At 46.6% G+C, this 18090-nt stretch overlaps 1 protein-coding gene across 7 annotated transcripts in view; it reads right to left on the minus strand.

The window, feature by feature from the left end:
• Positions 1–3298: 3298 nt before the first annotated feature.
• Positions 3299–18090, minus strand: part of GBF1 (golgi brefeldin A resistant guanine nucleotide exchange factor 1) — a 104953-nt gene continuing 90161 nt past the window's right edge. For 5 of the 7 annotated variants that reach the window (XM_085065403.1, XM_085065402.1, XM_085065401.1 and 2 more), the window contains 19 exons: positions 17544–17780; positions 16548–16641; positions 14694–14870; positions 14148–14212; positions 13924–14047; positions 13279–13350; positions 12303–12397; positions 11704–11857; positions 11267–11489; positions 9860–10023; positions 9313–9559; positions 8719–8918; positions 7639–7789; positions 7163–7293; positions 6707–6808; positions 6018–6131; positions 5606–5783; positions 5261–5398; positions 3299–4943 (listed from right to left, as the gene is read on the minus strand). In XM_085065403.1, the coding sequence (XP_084921529.1) occupies positions 4657–4943; positions 5261–5398; positions 5606–5783; positions 6018–6131; positions 6707–6808; positions 7163–7293; positions 7639–7789; positions 8719–8918; positions 9313–9559; positions 9860–10023; positions 11267–11489; positions 11704–11857; positions 12303–12397; positions 13279–13350; positions 13924–14047; positions 14148–14212; positions 14694–14870; positions 16548–16641; positions 17544–17780 (2953 nt within the window). In that variant the 3' untranslated portion in view covers positions 3299–4656. The remainder of the gene's footprint in view (positions 4944–5260; positions 5399–5605; positions 5784–6017; positions 6132–6706; positions 6809–7162; positions 7294–7638; positions 7790–8718; positions 8919–9312; positions 9560–9859; positions 10024–11266; positions 11490–11703; positions 11858–12302; positions 12398–13278; positions 13351–13923; positions 14048–14147; positions 14213–14693; positions 14871–16547; positions 16642–17543; positions 17781–18090) is intronic. The other 2 variants (XM_085065399.1, XM_085065404.1) reach the window with 1 other exon arrangement.

The raw sequence follows: 18090 nt of genomic DNA on the forward strand, positions 1-18090 counted from the left end.
GGCTCAGCAGTGAACAGCCCTCCCGGGAGCTGCGGACTGGAACGGCTTTTGCCAAGGCTGACCCGGGTAGCGACAGCCGGCTGCAGGGCTGGGGACCTCACCTCTCTCAGCTCCAGGTGATGCTGTCTCTGCCCGAACAGCAGCCCCGGGCCCACATCCGCGAAGCTGTGGGCTCCTGCCAGCGTGGCCCAAGGGGCATGGTCACAGGACCAGGCAGGAGGTACTGTGATAGGCAGGGGCCTGGCAGAGAAGACCTTGTTCAGTCCACTTTTCCTCCATGGGGCTCAACCTTCCCTTCTGAGGACAAGGCTCTGTTTGCACCTCAGCAGTGACTGACTTTGTGCTCTCGCTAAATGGCTGTGGCCACACTGCCAGCCACCGCCTGCCCGCACTCCCGACCCAGTTAGCCTGACCTTTCTGTTGCCAGACACTTTCTACAACTAGAGATTAGGTTCAGCAGCCAACCACCAACCCTGCTGCCCAGAGAAATTTCCATTTTTCTTACACAGAAAACGTGAGAAAAGGAAGTACAACTTCCCCCGGCAGAGAAGCAGGGCTGTGGTAAGGCCACAGCCATCTCATTTCCCTATTGGGAACTCAGCAATAACCTGCCCTCCTGCCCCGTGGCTGCCTGTGGGGATGTTTGCAAGTCCCAACCCATCCTGCATAGCCAAAGGGTGCTCAAACCCCTCGAGCATGGAGCGTCTGGTGCTCATAAAGCTTTCTGCCTTCTGTGGAGAGGAGCTGCCCGTGAACAGCACTGCTCTGGGCTGTGTGGTAGAGAAACCCCGGCTGCCCACCACCTCACTCGGGCCAAGGTTCTGGTTACACAACCGCAGGAGCAGTACTGCACACTGGGACTTGTAGTCGTGGGGGATCTCATCGTCCTCTGTGTGGAATCGCACTCCAAACAGCCTTCTCACGGGCCCAGCGTCCCTCCTTGCTGTTCAGCCCATCCGTTCGGGGCAAGAGTCGCACGCCAGAGCTTCGCTCCCGAGCTGGCTGTGCTCGCGGAGCTGCCCCGCGCATTCCTGTCGGGCAGCGGGCAGCAGGCCGGACCCTCCCTCTCCCGGCAGCCCCCACAGCACATGGACAGCGGGAACAATGCCCGCCGGGCCAGGGCGGCCGCCTGCAGCAGCCTTGGCAGGCCTCGGATCGCTGCAGGGCCGCGGGGAGCAGCACAAGCCCTGCCGGGCTGCCTTCTGTGGCTTCGGGACACGTCAGGCTCTGTAACAGGCATAAATTTTTCCAGAGGAGTTCAACAGCTGGCATAACTTCTAAAAAAGCTAGCTCTCTGTTGATACTCCATGGAAATATTTCTTACAGACCGTATCTTCTGAGTATGCTCAGATCCAATTTTTCAAATTGAAACTAAAAGCAACAGTGCTTCTGTTCCACAAGTTTCAGTGCCAAATACATGGTTTACAACCAGGGCTTATCATTCCATAGGACTTCTCACGCTAGGAAGCTTCATACCAGTAAGGAAAACACCAGCTCCATAGTAAAGTGTTCTACTGGCACACGCTAAATCCTAATACATATTTCTATTCTCTTTTAGTGGTAGAAGTACTTGATGTAAATGGGAACAGAAGAGGAGGTAAATCTGAAACACAGTGATGCCTGTTCAGACTCCTCTGGAAAATAGTGAGTCAGACCATCAGTAAAAATGAGAAAGAAGTCCAAAACTAGAAAAAATATATGCTAGGACAAATCTAAAAGTTACTCTGGTAAACACTACTCCTCACCAGCAGCCATTAGTAGCATGACTGGCTTTTATGTAATTTAACTTACAAATAGAGGTCAAGAGACTTAGTGATAAACATATCAGGCAGCACATGCTACCTGTCAGTTGATTCTGATCTCCTTTCAGTTCAATACTTTCCCTGATTTTTTTTCTCTGTAACATTAAACCTCAGTATTGCAAAATCCAAACAACATTCAAAGAATTTTTTTCTGGATTTCCAGTCCATTCCCATTTACAGTCTAGCGAAAACTGTTTAAAGTGCAATTCTGTCCTTCCAGTCAACATTCCTTCCATTCTAGTCCTACTTCCTGCAGTTTCCTCGGGTGGCTTTTGCTTTGCATCGTAATTGTCTGAATTAAGATGTTATGTTCCCAGTAGAAACTGGGTTTGCAAACACAGGTTAAAACATAGCATGTGCCCACAACAGCTGTATGAAGGCAGCTGGCAAAACGGAGCTTTGCTATTAGCTGACACAACTCCAAAAAGTCAGAGGAGCACCTGGGGATCAGAGGGCAGCAGTCCTGACATCAAGGCACTTGACAATTGAGCAATGGTTTACGAAGGGTTAATCATCTAAAGCTTTCAACAAGCAGAAAGAAAGCTGTAAATAGAAGCAAAAGCTCAAAGAGAGAAGACGGGGGGCTGCATACAGAAGGGCCACGAGCAGCACAAGGACTCACATACATGAATGACAGTAAGGGCTGGAAGGACACAATCTACAGGCAGTGGAGGGTGAGGAAGAGAGAGCTGCAGCAGCAAAAATATTCCAGGAATGGTAGAAATGGGGTTAGGGAACCAGGATGCTTTCCTAGTATGCACATTACTCTTCCATTATGCAATATTTAGACCTTTTCTCAAGCAATTCCAACAAATTCCCAAGTTTTTAACCCCTTTATCAAGTCTGTAGGAGTCTCTTGGAATAGGGCAGGCACTGGTGCCTCAGGCAGCTTTGAGGACACTGTGGCACTGTGTGGATCTTGCCATGAAACAGTAAAAAATACCAGGATGGAAGTGTAATTGTTCATATGCATGGCAAGCACTCACCCTGGAAGAGCCCAGCATCTCTCACACCCTCTCCAGCTCTGAGTCCTGTCCGTGGAAATACGGATTTCTTCCTCATCAGAGAATCACCAATGTCAGCTGAGTTGTCACTGAGGTCTATGTTCTGGCTCCATGAGCAGATGTGCAGAGCATCTGCTCCTCAGCCCTCATCTCTGCCCTCAGTCCTCGTGGTGCATGGGCACACATCAATGTAACACCAGAAATTTTACAACCCACGTGAAACTGTTGCTTTCTGCAAGAGCAATCTCACTATTACAGCTCTGCTTTGTCCATGATGGGAACCAGTCGTGCTTAGTCCCTTGATGGCCAACCTCCACTGCAGCCCTTCCCCCGTAAGCTGAAAAGTCCCCCTGTGCTCCCTCCAGACAGAGCACTCTGTTGCAGATTCTTGGTATATGGAGCCAGGGCACAACACCTTGACAAGCAAACTCCACTTTTCCCAAAGCCTGAGCCAAAGTTCCATGACAAAAAAAGGAGAGCAACACTGGAACATTCATTTACAGGATGTATTTATTACACTGTAAAAAGTCCATTGGATTTGTAGCCATTTACTCTGTATGTACACTGGTTGTATTCCCACACCAACTGCAGGTTCCTCTCCACAGGGGATACACTGGGTTAGAGTCCCACCCATGCCCCTCCCAGTCACCAAGGGGATTTCCAACATTGAAATTATTGACAATTTAGCCAACTAGTCGAGGGAGGAGGAGGAGGATCAGCGATGCAGTGCTTGCTAGGCAGCCAGCTCTGCTCTGGACATGAGCAGGGGGAAGAGCGGGATGTCCTTGCGGCAAAGTGGAAGCACAAGAATCACTGCTAGGGCCTCAACTGCAGGGGTATTCTGGGGGAAGAAGTATGTGGGATCCCAACAACTAGAAGATGCAGAAGGGTGCAATCTCTGCAGAGCTTCCAAGAGAAATCACTGCAGACCTGCTGGGCATCTGTCACCAGGTGCCACAGATCCTCACATCTGTAGCTGAAAAGGATGTTCTACTAAAGAAGGAGCTGGTCACCAAGACGCCAGTGTAGTGAGTGGCAAACAATGCATCACTGCCCCCCAAGTGCTGTGTGAGACATGGCCATGGTGCTCTGCTCTCAGCATTTTCTTCTCATCTGCTCAGCTAGGCAGAGCCTTCTGGATTTGCTCTCGCCAACCAGAAAGCCTAATTACATTCACAGGAGCAGGGGTGAAAGCCACGCTTGCCCCTATCAGACTTGCCTGCTGCCTAATCTGTATCTGGCTTGGGGACTGCTGTCATCCGTGTTGCAGAAGGAAAGCATGTGCCAGTGGGCAAGAAGCCCTATGTAGCAAACAGGGAGCTGCACTGTAAGCAATCCACATTTCTAATAAAATTCTCCACCTGATGAACCCAGGTGTGCCCAGAGCCCAAACAAAGCAGTGCAACCACAAGAGTGAGCAGGAAAGCTAGAGAATGGTTGGGCAATTGCCCAGGGTCTGGACTGATGAATCTTGAGAGGCAGCCCTGTACTGCAGCCCCTCTCTGGTGAGACATCAACAGGTTTTCCCTCTACCAGATGAACTGGTGGCAGCTTGGTCCCAGGCTGCTGGGCATGGGCATTGCCCGGCCCCTGAGACTGCAAAGGCAGGAAGGAGACTGGTCAGTGGAACTGGGCACTCCTCCAAGGAGACAGGGATTTTTTGGCAGCTTTCTAAGTGATGCCACAAGAAGGGAGCAGGATGGGACGTGCTCCAGAGGACTGTGGCAACAGCCCTTCTGCTCAGGTTAGCATCATCTTTTATTAAAAACATGCCCACTAATGAAGAACATTTGGCCAGTATCCTCCACCCACAGAGCTTCCTCAGCAGACAGTTCTCAGACACCCTCCAACTAATTGACTTCAGAGGTTGTCATGGGGTCAGTGGGCCGTGGAGCTGCTAGGAGGGGAACAGGAGAGGTGGCTTCAATTAGGGCTGGGTTGAGAATGATTGGAAGAGTCATAGGTGGCACCCCAACCTGTAGGGGAGAAGCAAGAGGCTGCAGGATGAGCGGTGGCTGTGCTGTTGTAGGAGGTATGTCTGTAACAGGGCTTGCCTTTGTTGAAGCTGATGCTGGGAAAGAAGGAGAGGCAGACGTGCTGATGGTGGGTGAGGCAGGTGCAGTGGCTCTCTCGGACTCTGGAAAGATGAAGAGACAAAATAGATCTTTACACAGGTCCTGACAAAGTCACCTAGTTTAAAGCTAAGCAGGGCTGAAGATCAACTCATGGGCCTTTTCAGATTTGCCCCTTCATACAAGGCCCTGAGGAGCAGGGACTGATCATAGGCATTTTGCCCACCCCAATAACCTCAGCAACAACTTTGGAAGCAATTGGATGCACAACAGTTCACAACACTACAGGCCTGGTCACCAGAAATCATGCTAAACCAAAGAAAAGCAAATCTATGCCACCATGCTGGGAAGCTGATTCTGGAAAAAAGAAAACAGGACTCACCACTGACACCCAATTCACAAGGTTTCTCCAAAGGAGCCACGTGGGTGGTTGGTCTCACATCCCCCACAGGAGAAGGGGGTAGGGCAGACACTATTGCTTTCTGATGCTGCTGCTCCACTGGTATGTTGGGGACAGGATCTGGGAAGACAAAACATGCAGTGAGACCACACACCAGTTTTGCTCACTCCTTTCGCCCTCCCTCAATTTGCCTTTCTTGTGCCAAGTTCCCACAGCCTCCTGGAACTTTCATTTCATCAGTATCGACGCACTATGGCAGCTGGGTATTGGACAAGATACCAGCACTGGTCCAAACTTGTGTTCTTAAGATTTCCCAGCCTCTTGTACCTTGGATGACTGTCTGTTTGAAGAGCTCATCCCGCAGCCGAGGTAAGAAACAGTCAATGCGTTCCCAGGTGATCTCCCAGAGATCTGAGTATCCTGTCCGTGAGTCAGCACTGTGGAATATCCCAGCCGTATCCATTACAAGCAGCATATTCTTCAGAGACTCTGGAATGGCCTCCAGCTATAATCAGAGACAGGACACAGAGTGGACAGACAGCAATGAACAAAAGCTCAAAACAGCCAATGGGCTGCCTTGGAAACAGAGGTTAAGGCAAGAAACTATGGAAAAAATGGTTTGGAAAGGAATAAAAGGTTAAAAAAACCCCAAAACCCACACCAAATCAAAACACTTTTCAATTTTAGAAGGTTAAAATGTGATGAATGGTTGTCCAAAGCACTGCATCCAGTACCTTACCAGTAAGTCACTGGAGCCAGCATGCATGTATTTGTCCATGAAGTCCAGGATTGTGAGCCAGAGGGCAGCAAAGGTGGTCAGTGAGAGCAGCGGGGAGAGATGCTGTAGGAAGACCTAGGGAAAGACACAACTACTGTCAACAAGTAGTATAAGGGCTGCTGCTCACTGACAAGCCAGTCTCACAAATCTGGATTCCCCTCCTTGTGGTAGGCTGGGAGCATGCACAGGGCTGGCCTGAGGATGCCACAGGCCTCCACTCTTCTGAGCTGCATTTGTAGAGGAGTGGGTCTTGTCTCCTTTGTGGAAGGCCCCTGCAGTTCTGCATCACCATGTCTTCCAGCCCTTCCAGACTCTGCCTCAGGTCAGGACTATCATCTTTCGACATGCATTTCACCCCAAGAACAGTCAGTCTTCAACTAATGTTGAGTGAAGTACTTCTCTCTCTCTCCATCATAAAGACACAAATGCCTTCCTGACAACTTTTCCAAAGACTAGAATCATGGAGACAGTTCTGGAAAGAAGGCATGTCCCAGCAGCAGAAGCTGGTGGAGAAGCCCAGCACTGAGGACAGTCAAACTAGCACCCTGACACATTTTCAGATCAGAGATACTGAGAAATGAACACAGCAGTTTGGTTTTCTTGAGGAACATGGCTTCCCCTGAGCTTTCAGGCAAAAGAGCTGTACTCACCTTGGAGAGTAGTGTTGAGGCTCTCATCCTAGTTTCTTCCATTCCACCAACATCAGCTGGGCTTATGTTCTCGAGTAGCTTAGTTAGCAGAGGGAACAGCACCTGTGGGATCAGACACATGGATATTTTGGAGCTGAAAAATGACTGATGAGATTTGCACAGACAGCCTTACAGAAAGGTACTGGCTTTTGGGACTGGTGGCTTCTAGGCAGAGGACATGATGGAAGCAATGGAATGTGTACATGAGTGGATTCACTTCAATTCTCCAAAAAGCTCTGTCAGAAGTCTAAGCAGAGAAAAACTTTTCACAGGACCAGAGTAAGGAACATCTTGTCTGTTGCAGTGAACAAGCTGCTCAAGAAGACAGTGCTGAAGTGGGACACCACTCCTGCACACAGCTTTGCTCTTCATGACAATGCTGCCCTTCTCACATGGCCATCCCAGCCAGGCAGTTACCTTGTTGAAGCAGGACTCCCATTCCAGAGCATCCAGGGCCTGCAGATCATGTACCAGGAGGGCGCGCTGCAGGTAAGTGAGTGCTTGCATCCGTATCTGGCGTCGGGCATCACAACACAGCCAGGCAATACCTGTAAGAAAGGGATTCAGGGCAAAAGCCACAGGGAGAGTGTCACATCCCTACTCCCCCAGTCTAAAGTCTAATGAGGATCAAACACTCCTTGTGAAAAAAAAAAAAAGGATTATACTTGTTCCAGGCCACAAACTGGCAGTCTACTGCCAGATCCAGAAACATGCTGGCAGCTAACTCATCCTAAAGATGTTTTTCCAAATCTGATCCAAATTCTTTTTTAATTACAACAGACCCTAAAAACAACCTATGCCTGCTTTCTGCAGCTAGTTCTTGGCTCCTCAGCTTTCCTGCCATTACTTTGGAAGTGTCTCTGGTCACTCTCATTGCCAGGGGATAGCTTTACCCTGTAGCAAAGGACACCAGCAGTTGGACCACAGTGTTCGGGAATCTGCTGTGATCTTCCTGGCCGCTGTCTCCAGGTGTCGCTGCTCCTCCGCCCAGGAGCTGTAGATGCCAGCTGCTCGCGTGTGCAAGGTGTGCATGAGGTCCAGGAGCTGCAAAGACATGCCACAGTAAGAAACACACTGGGCTTTAAATTTTGAAGCAACTCTGATCTCTGCTGTTCTCCAAACAAGGCTAAAAGGTTCAAGCTACTCAAGCCTGCTTTCTGTATGTACACAACAGTATGTACATAGTTATAGAACTGGTGTCATGCCCTGCTGTCAGTGCCCTCCGAAAATGGTCAAGTACCAGGTATCTTCAACAAGATTTATGTCAGTTCAGCAGCCATGTCAATCCCATCTTTGAGGAACACCATTCCAGTCCTGTCTAAAGGAAGAATGGGCTCTTTCCTGGCACATTCCTCCCAGGCAGAGGGATAAACCCAGTCATTCAGCTATCCAGAACAACTCTGCAGCTTTTTCTTTTCTTAACAAAAAAGGCATATTAAGCACGTGCAAAGTTCCCTTGCCCATATGGGCACATGACAGCACTCTAGTCAGTTTACTGCTGAAGTGAGACCCAACATCCTGGCAGTCAGCAGGCCTGTGCCTTCATACTTTTGAAGTATCAGCTGGAGAGAAATGATTCCCTTAGCCCAGTCCTCTATACTTGAAACTCCAGTGCCTCAGTCCACAGGGCTTTCCCCTTTCCTCAAGCTCAGATGCCCTGTGAGACTCCCTGCTAATTCTACATGGACTTCATGCCTCCAAATGCCCTTGATTAATCCTAACTACTATAGTGACTCACAGCTCAGACCTCCTTCTTGCTTCTCAGAGCATCTCTCTTTCCACTGCTATTCTGCTTTTGCCAGTACTAACTGCAGCCTTCCTCCTTCACTGCAGAACCGCATACTGCCACCAGAGCCACCCTCTGCCCACTAATCCAGGATGCAGCCCTCCCTTGCACCATAAAGAATTCCAGTGATTACCTAGCAAGGCCCTAAGAATGGGAAAGGAGAGGAGGAAATCCTTGCTATACTTACGTCCTGACTAACCTGTAAAGACACAGTGTGGTAGCTGGCAGGGATGCTCTCGTCCTCGTCCTCGTCACTGTGTGTGTGCGCCTGGTGCTGGCTCAGGACCCGGGATCGCCGCGTGGAGCTCTCTTTTGGCTTTTTTTTTAACCGACTGGATTTACTGTCATACCTGTGGCTCTTTCCCCTCTTCTCCTGGGACTTGTAGCCTAGAAAGTAAAAGGCAACATCATTCCATATACACAGACCACCACAAAATTTTCTGCTTTTCAACACACAGAACCGCCACCTTTTGATATCCCCAGCAGAGGGCCCTGTCCTCTAAAATGACCACTACCTGCTTGTAGAGGACCCAGCACCCCTCAGGAACCACCGTCAGAAAGAGCTGATACAGCTATCTCCACATCAACTCCAGATCTCCCCTCCATCCCAGGGAGTGGGATAAGAATAAGGTTCCTGCTGCCAGCAGAAGACAGGACACTTTTCTCTTGGTAGACCATTTTCTTTGGGTTGGGGACTCCCTCCCTGATGGTGTACTTCACACTTCTTGCTGACAGGCCACCCCAAGCTGAATCCTGATTGTCAAGTGAAAGGCCATCTTACCTCCATTCAAGCTGGCCTCCACGAAGATACGGATTGTTTTTACACAGAGCTCAAAGTTCTCAGGTGTAACATGGGCAGCATCCCGCACGATGAAGGACAGGGACTCAACACATTTCATAAGAGACTTTGTGTCGTGTGGGCCCAAATCCAGCCCCACAGTCAGGCTGTACTGGTTGACAAGAGGTGATGGACCCAGCCTGCTTAGCCCAGCAGTGGATCTGGAGCTGTCGATGTCATCTTTCCCCACCTGCAGGGCACAGCACATGAGTAAGCAGGAGAGGGCAGAATAACAAGCAGCATTTTATGCACACACTGAAAGGGCCTTTCTTCAGAAGCCAACAGGTAATGTTTCTGCAGGGTCCATTTCCCTTTCTTCCTCATTTGCCTCAAAGCTTTCTCCTTTCCATCTGTGTCTCTCCCTGTCCTCCCTTTACATTATCAGCTCATCTTAGCCCTCTTTTCTACTGTTTATTCTTTCTCTCACTACCACAACCCTCTGTTCACAACCATGGTAGGATTAGGCACCAGAAGCCCACTGGCTACTCACCACTAGCCAGCCACTGTTCATGACGTCCACATCTGTGACTGAGCGATGCATCTTGCCTGGCTTCCCGTGGTCTGTGTACACCTCCGAGTCAGAGGTGTAGCCACGGTCCAGACTCATGTCACTTGGATGACAGGAGGAGGACACCTCACTGTCTGACTGAGCACCTTCAAGACAAAAGGCGTGGGGTTTAGATCAAAGCCAAATCAAGAACTTGAAAGAGTAACTGTGGATAAGGGAAGAGCAATCCAGATTAGTCAGATCACCATCAACCAGGAACCGCAAGTCGTTATTAGTCTGTTCCACACTGTCAGATCTACCTGCCCTGACATTTAGGATAACCTTAAATTTCACATGTCTCAAGACAGAAGTCTTTATAAGGGACAAATTTAAGTTAATGATGTTTAGAAGCAAAATCTTGTTCTTTCCCCTGTTCAACACCATCTACAAACTCGTCAGTAGACAGACAGACTTGCTGTGAACAGAGCACACCAAACATTTTCAGAAGGAGGTTGAGAACTAATGTTCTGATGTGAAAGATGCCAAGTCAAGCAGTTTGCTCTATCAGCAAAGACAGAAACAGTAAAAATAAAAAGGAGAGAGAGAAGACAGGAAGACAGTCCAGCATGAATCCAGAGGGCAAAGCCCGTAAGTGTTTTAAAAAAATTGTATTTCTCCCATCTGTCTAGCACAAAACATCAGGGCCTAGCAAAGAAGTTCTAGAAAAGCAAAGAGGAAAACAGAGCCTTCTGGAAAAGTCTTTTTTTGCTCTTTGCTTTAGAAGTCTGGAGATGTCAGCCTCAAACAAATTGACAGCTGGCTAAAGCACAACAGAACTATTTGCTGACAAGACCATCTTTCTAACACAGTTAAGACAAGTGAGAAATAGTGTGTTGGTCTTGTGGGAATGGTTCAGACACTATTGATACAAATAGATTTGGAACTGAAATTTTAAAGAGCAACTCCTTTTTATGGGAATCTTAAAATGGGGACAGAAAAGAGTCAGTCCCACAAGAGAAGCATGTATGACGGGAACAGCAGCTGGGTTTACATTACATGCCCAGATGAGAGATTATAGTACCCAAGGCACCAAACCACAACCAGCAGAAAATGCTCCTTGGGTAGAGCAAAGACCTCCTACAGCTGCCAGAACTGATATCAGTTTTCCTCCCACTGCCCCCCAGGGACTAGCACCTGGATTGCTGCTCACAGAGTAGGAAGAGATGGCAGAATAGAGAGGAACAGATGATGAGGAGTGAACAGCAGGTGCTGGTCTTTAATCTTGCTAATGTAGTTTAATATCAGCTTTGTTTTCTTGCAGTCCCCTTTGCTAATTGAAAAGCTTGAGGAGGCAGCTGTTTATCTGGCAGGCAGGCATCAGATTTCCTAGCAAAAGCTGGCCTGTCTTACCTGTGTCGTTATCTGCCCTCGCTGTAACCTGCAGGGAGGCGGGTGGCTTCACCCCAGACCCGATGCACTCCAGGAGGGTGAAGAGCGTGTACCAGTCATCCCCGGAGTGAATGTTGGCAGCATTGGTCTTCAGGAGTTCATGGAGGCCATAGGCAACCTCATGGCTAACTCTGGACAGCACATTTGGCTTCATCATAAGCAGGATACGTAATGAGAGGAGAACCTGGCCAGAGACGAAGACAATAACAACAGACCCTATTACTTACACTCCGTTCTCCAGCAATTTCTCGTTCAGTTATTTAGAGCTACTTACAACTACTGTTTGTTGTTACCTGCAGCACAGGCAGGTTAAATATAGGTCCACCCAATAGCAACTGGTTTCCCGTGTCACTAGGTATAGCCACAAACCCCAGTAAGTGCCTTTAAAAATCCCTTACCTGTGCACTGATCTCTTCTCGACGGAGCAGTCGAATGGCCAGTCTCAGCAGCCCCACCACTGCCCTCTCCACCAAGAAGCAGAACTCCATTGCATGGACACAGAGATGATAAAGATGGTCTCGGACAGTTTGCCAGACACAGGTCACACGGTCCCTAGCCACAACAAGGAAGAGGGAAAGGGTAGGATGAAAGGACATGAGACAAGAAGGATCCAGCTACATCTCCCACAACTCCAGACAGCCCAGTACTTCTTAATTTCAATGAAAAACTCCAGTTGGGAGATATAAGAAAAGATACATAGAAACAACAAAACCATTGAACTTCTTACTCATTATGTGCAAAGCAATCAGGTGGGAAAATTCTCCCTCTGGAGTTTAGTTTCTATTCTCCAGATTTCAGGATATCAAGCACTAATTCATGAGCTAATAGCCTTTCTGTTTGCACATGCTAGAGTGGAATTGTTAAGCCCTGAAATTACAGCCACATGCTGCTTCAGCTGGCAAATCAAGGACATAAGGAACTCATTCCCTGGACCCAGGCAGCAGCTGCAGAAAAGCAGGGACATTACAGTGAATGTGCATATATTTCAAGGTCATACCTATTCTCTAGAACAATCCGCAGAAGCATCTCCAAGCAGAAGGCTGCATCCTCTTCATCATACGTCTCCTCATCAGGAGTCACAGAGATTAGAGCCTAGAAGAGCCATGACATTTTTATGAATCACAAGCTCCAAAAAATGGGGGACCAACAGAATGCTCTGAGTCTGGCCAAAACTGTACTTCCAACTGCCTGGTGAGGTCATGCACAGTCTGTCAAAAAGGCATTGGATAGAGGTCAAGCTAAATCTATGGGAAAATTGTATTTTTTTTATTATGCAAGACGCAATATGAACTTAAAAGATGCTAAACTCTGACAAAGTCTCTCAGATGGAGAGGAATTCTGATAATCCAGCAGCTTTGTGTAATCATGTATGAAGCACAGAAAAAGCAGGCATACTTAAGAATGACTACAAATACTGGAGATATTCTTCTCAAGCCATCAGCTCATATATGAAGGGAGAATTACTGACATAATACGAGTAGGAGCAGTGTTCCCCTGTGAGTGAGATGACACTCCCCCAGGGAGATAAGCTTCTCTAGCCTGAAGGCTAATGAGTCCAGCCTTATTGTATCTCTCACAGCAGCCAGGTACCACACTACCTAGGGACACACTGTCAAGTATTTCTATACAGCTCTTGCCTCTAGAGTGGCCTTTTAAAATGCTCTCATTAGGTACACAGCACACCTGAAATGAACACTGAACTACAAATACTTTCCAACACTTGCCAAGAGTTCTTTAGGCTTGCAGAATACATGCCACAATTTAATATTTTCTTCTACTACCAGAGCAATTTGTGTCTGCCAGCACGGAAGTACTTTTAACAGGTGAACTAATTACTATTTTCACATCCCAAATATTTCCAAGACCTCCTCTGAGGACAGAGGAACTAGCTGAGTACACAGCACATACCCACTATCATGCATAACATACTTGTTCCATCACCAGTCCAGTCCCTTGCCCAATATCTCTCTCACCTTCATGAGCTCCTGGAGGGATTCAAGTTGCAGGAATTTGCTTTCGGTGATCAACTTCTCAGGATCACATTGCTGCAAAAGATAGAAAAGATGACTGTGTATCTGGGGCATGTGGAAGGCATACAAACAGATCCTCCAGGAACACACCATGTTCACAGGAAAGATACAGATAGTTGTTACTATCTGGAGGAAAACTCCTTCAACTAGTTCACTCTTTAACATAAATTACTTTTAGCAGACCTGATCTGTGCTAGACACATTTTAACAGATAACTCTTCTGGCCACACACGGGTCAAACCCCAGGTTCGGATTTTGTTGGCACCATATACCTTAACACTGTCTTGGAGAAGATAAGTTTGAGAATTCTTTTGTTTGTCTTCAAATATAGGACTGTGACACCCAAGGTAGATCCCAGCCTGGGGAATCATTACTGTTTTGATGTGGTAGTACCTTTGTGCACATCAGCACAAAAGACTGCTCAGCTGTCAATCCATATATGCTCCTCTGTAGATTCTTTCAGTTCCCAAGTCTCCTGTTACCTGCAATACTGCCAAGCAGCATACATATTTATGCTTCTGTTGCCTGTTACCCACACAGTGCTGTCACCAAAAAAAAAAGCACATTCTTCTACAGCCTGTATATTACCTTTATGCATTCCAAAGCTGCTCGCTTTGCCTCCTGTGTTTCCGTAGATGGCCCTCTCATACCAGATTGCTCTGTCCCACTGAGGGTGAGCCAGCTAACAAAACTCAGTACTGTTGATTCACCACTGCAAATCAGAGATACCAGCATCAGTAAGAAAACAAGAAATCATGTAGTTTTCCAGCCTTGGCATAAAAAAGACTGCCTGGGACATCTATGCCACTCACCGGTTAGAGGGTGTCTCCTCACGCTGCAGATAGATTTTGCCATTAGGATCCACAAAGTCTTCAACCTGGAGCACAGACCAGGACATGCACATGACCAATTGTCCACTTCTTTATAGCCTTCTGCCCCAACCCCATTATATTTCTCTTTGTGATTAAACACTACACCAAACAGCCCATGTGTGTGCAGTCAAACCCAGCTCTTCACCCCACTATCCTTATCTGGCAACACCAATGCTGTGCTCTAGTACTTAATGCCTATAAACATGTCCCTCTTCTGCACAGCATTCAAAATCTGTTCAAGTAAAAAAAATGCTGGAATTCCTCAAATCTAACAAGAAGTAAAATGAGAACAAATGAAACACGTTACAAAAGAAGCTGCACATAACTTAAACACAATACCCTTCACAGGCTTCCAAGTTCTGTACACACTTTACCAAAGCCAGGCCTTCGCAAGAGAGCTCTCCCTACTTTTGGAACTGGCTCTACAAAAAGCCAGCCTCCCACTCCCCTAACTCTTCAATTATCCACCAGCCAGCTAATTATTACCTCCACCATGGCCTTGGGCAGCAGCTCTGCTCGGAAAAGCTGTAGCATGGCCTCCATGATGTTTTTCCAGCCCTCTCGCAGAATGTCACCATGGCGATGGGCCAAGTGAAACACAGTCTTTGCTGCAATATGGGCCTTGGGATTACTTCCAAAAACAGTGGGCAGGTTCTCAATAGACTGCAGGAAAGAAGAGGCGGTGGCAATCAGTCAGAAAGAGATGTTTTCTTTTTAACACAAATTAGGGCAGATGCTTCAGAACTGGTTATGGGAAAGATAACAATTCTCTGTACGATGCTTGGATAACTCCTCAGCCCATATTCACTTTGCACAAAAACAAGGACAAGGTGGTTGACCTGATACAAGCTAAATCACTGAATCACCCAGATATAAGCTTCCCAAGAATGACAACAACACAGAACATTTTGAAAGTGCTTGTTGAAAACTCACTAATTTATTCTGCTACGGGAACTCAGCTCAGGATCAAAGCCTTCTGCAAAAAGTACCACATCTCCTCTGGATGCAGCAATTACTCTGCTGTGCTGTTAGAGAAGGAAACTACAGCCAAAACCATTACTGACTTGCAAAGTAACTCCTACTACTACCTAACAGCAAGATTCAAAGTAATTCAACCCTAATGTGGAGTCTCTGCCAATAATTGCTGGATCACAAATCCTCATCTGTTCAACACACTCAGTTTTTCAAATACAAAAAGTGTGCTAAGTCATTGAAACCAACCAAGCACATGCTGCCAAAACAAGAAAAAAAGCCAGCAACAATGTGAGCTAGTATCCAACAGCATAACATGCTCCATGTTTCTGCAGTTACTTAAGGTCATTGCAATGTTCCTTTTGAGAAGAGATGGGCTTTGCCATTCTCTTGTTTATGGGGACAAAATTGATACTTACCCCCTCACCAAGAATGGAAGAGAAGACAAGGGACTGAAGGAGCCTATCTATCCTAACTCAGATCTGAACTTCAGAAAAACTAGCTCTTGCTTCAGCCCAACTGCTGGCAAAACTGTTATCAAAATGGCTTTTTCATTTAGGAGCAAACTCCACGAGAAGAGCTAATCTGAAATGTGGCAGGAATGCAACAACCAATTTTGTTTTTTTCCATCATTGCTATGGAGAAGCTACATGAATACATACATCACTGAAGTGTCAGGGTGCAAACAGCAATATGACTGATTTTTCACTGTGGCAAGAAGCCACACCACTGAAAACCACACACAGAGGTTTTGCTATTACTTATATACCAAGTCAGTATGAGTCTTAACTGTGGATCATGAAGTGGGGCACTCATTCTTCCTAATCACTTAAGCCCTCCATGTTCCTTTCCATTCCCCTTCTTTCAATCAAAATGGCCAAGTGCAGCAATTGCAATGCATAGAGAGGATGCCTCCTCTGAAGATGGCCCCTCCTTTACTCCTTCCTCCAGATTCTTAAATATTTGTTCAGTTGTCCTATTCCACTACTGTCTCCAAGTCGTACAGGAATTTAGGACAGCAGAAAGTAATTGATGTACTTGGAATCTAGCCAAAGTTAAGAACTCAGCCTTCTTCAAATCCATAAGTCCCTGATTCTATGCCATTACCAAAAGACTTGCTTACTTAACTCAGATATCAAGGCATTCTGCTCTGCATAAACTGACACTTTTGAGTAGAAAATTTGCATATTTGAACCTGCCCTATGGAAGTCCCACTTCACAACACATTTCCCATTGCTTCCTTCAGAAAACTCTGGACAAGGGCTGATAGATACCTACAGATACCATGGTAACTAAAATAAACAAAACAGAGGAAGAGAGTTCCAGTGTACCAGAAGTCATGTTTCTTTCCCCTCTTTGCAAACTCACCTCACTGCTGAGAGCTGTAAACTTGCAGAGAGAAATTATGAGATTGTCAAACACATCACTAAGGCCATAATGAGCAGAAATCATTGCACATTTCCTGGGAAAAGAAGAAAACAGAAAATAATGTATTAAGCACAGACAAGTTTGTCTACAGGACAGCATATCTGAGAATCTGTTGACATTTCAGATCTTTCTCTCCACCCACCCATAATGAATGCTTATGTATAGAAGTCTACTATTATTGCTCCAATAAGCTTAATCCTTATCCATAGATATTTGTCTATGCTGATGCAAGGATCCTTTTAAAGAAGTGAGTCTAAACAGACAGACTACTTGCACCTGAGCATTATATCCAATCTCTTGTCATGACATAAGAGAGAGTTGCTGAGATTGGTGGTAGTGCTGAAGTCCAGTTTCCAAGATAACATGGCTACAGCAGTGTATTGACAGAGCTTTAAACCTTTGATTAAAGAATCATTTGGTCGAATCTAAGCATGACCAAAGAACATTCCAGAGCACTGCTCACAGATGGCAAGTTTTTTGACTACTGGTCATCTGGGAAGGAAAAAGAAAATCCCCCATCACATTCAGCCACAGCTATGGACTCTTACACATAAAAGGTTTTGTTCAAACACGGAGATTTTGCCTGCATCACTGTGCAAGTTGAGTGACTTTCCCCCCTCATATCTAAACAGCCCAGCTGTGTCAGTAGGTCCTTTAAATGTAACCCAGTTGGAGTTTAAAAATATGTACCCCAGGCACTTTGACTTATTACAACACAGCAGTATGGCTGAACAGTGACTGGCAACCCAGAGAGGTCAAGATGGGATGAACTGATACAAATGACAGAACACTAGAGGATTGTAGGTCATAAAAAAGTGCTTTTCAATTGCTAGGAAAAGCAACATTTGATATTCACTGTGATGTCTCTCTAGCAGATAAACATGAGCCAATGGTCACACTTTTATTCTTCTGGGTCTTTATGAAGGTAAGAGTTACCTGAAGCCAGAGATAGCCTTCTGGATTATTGTTTCCTCTAAGCTCTTATCAAAAACATAAGAAAGTGCTGCAATGGTTGGCCCCCATGTCATGGTGAAGAGGTCGTGGTCATAGCTTCCAGGAGGCACATGGAGAAATATTCCCTCATCAGTGGCACCACGATGTAGCAGGACATTCCAGATATAGTTTTCCTTCACCAGACCCGTCTGTTCTTCTGGCATCACTATCTCATCATTTCTACAAGAAAAGAAAGCAGAAAGATTGAATTTTTCATTCCGAGCCAAACCTAACATTTACACAGTGCCTTTCATTACATGGTCCCAGTGCTAAGCAATACCTATTCTGGAATGATTTTGCCAGCTCCTGACACATTCTGTTTCCCTAGGCCTCCCTGCTTCCCCTGCCCTTCTTAGATATGCTGAATATAAAGTCTGGTGGTTCTCAGAAGCACCCAGCAGCAACTGTGGTCAGTATTGAAGAAGCAGCTACCTTACTACTGCAAGTGCAAACCACAACACATACTGCCATTAAATGATGGGAAATTTTG

This window comes from Lichenostomus cassidix, chromosome 6 (genome assembly GCF_008360975.1).
Source record: "Lichenostomus cassidix isolate B80296 chromosome 6, HeHo_3.0, whole genome shotgun sequence".
NCBI lineage: Eukaryota > Metazoa > Chordata > Aves > Passeriformes > Meliphagidae > Lichenostomus > Lichenostomus cassidix.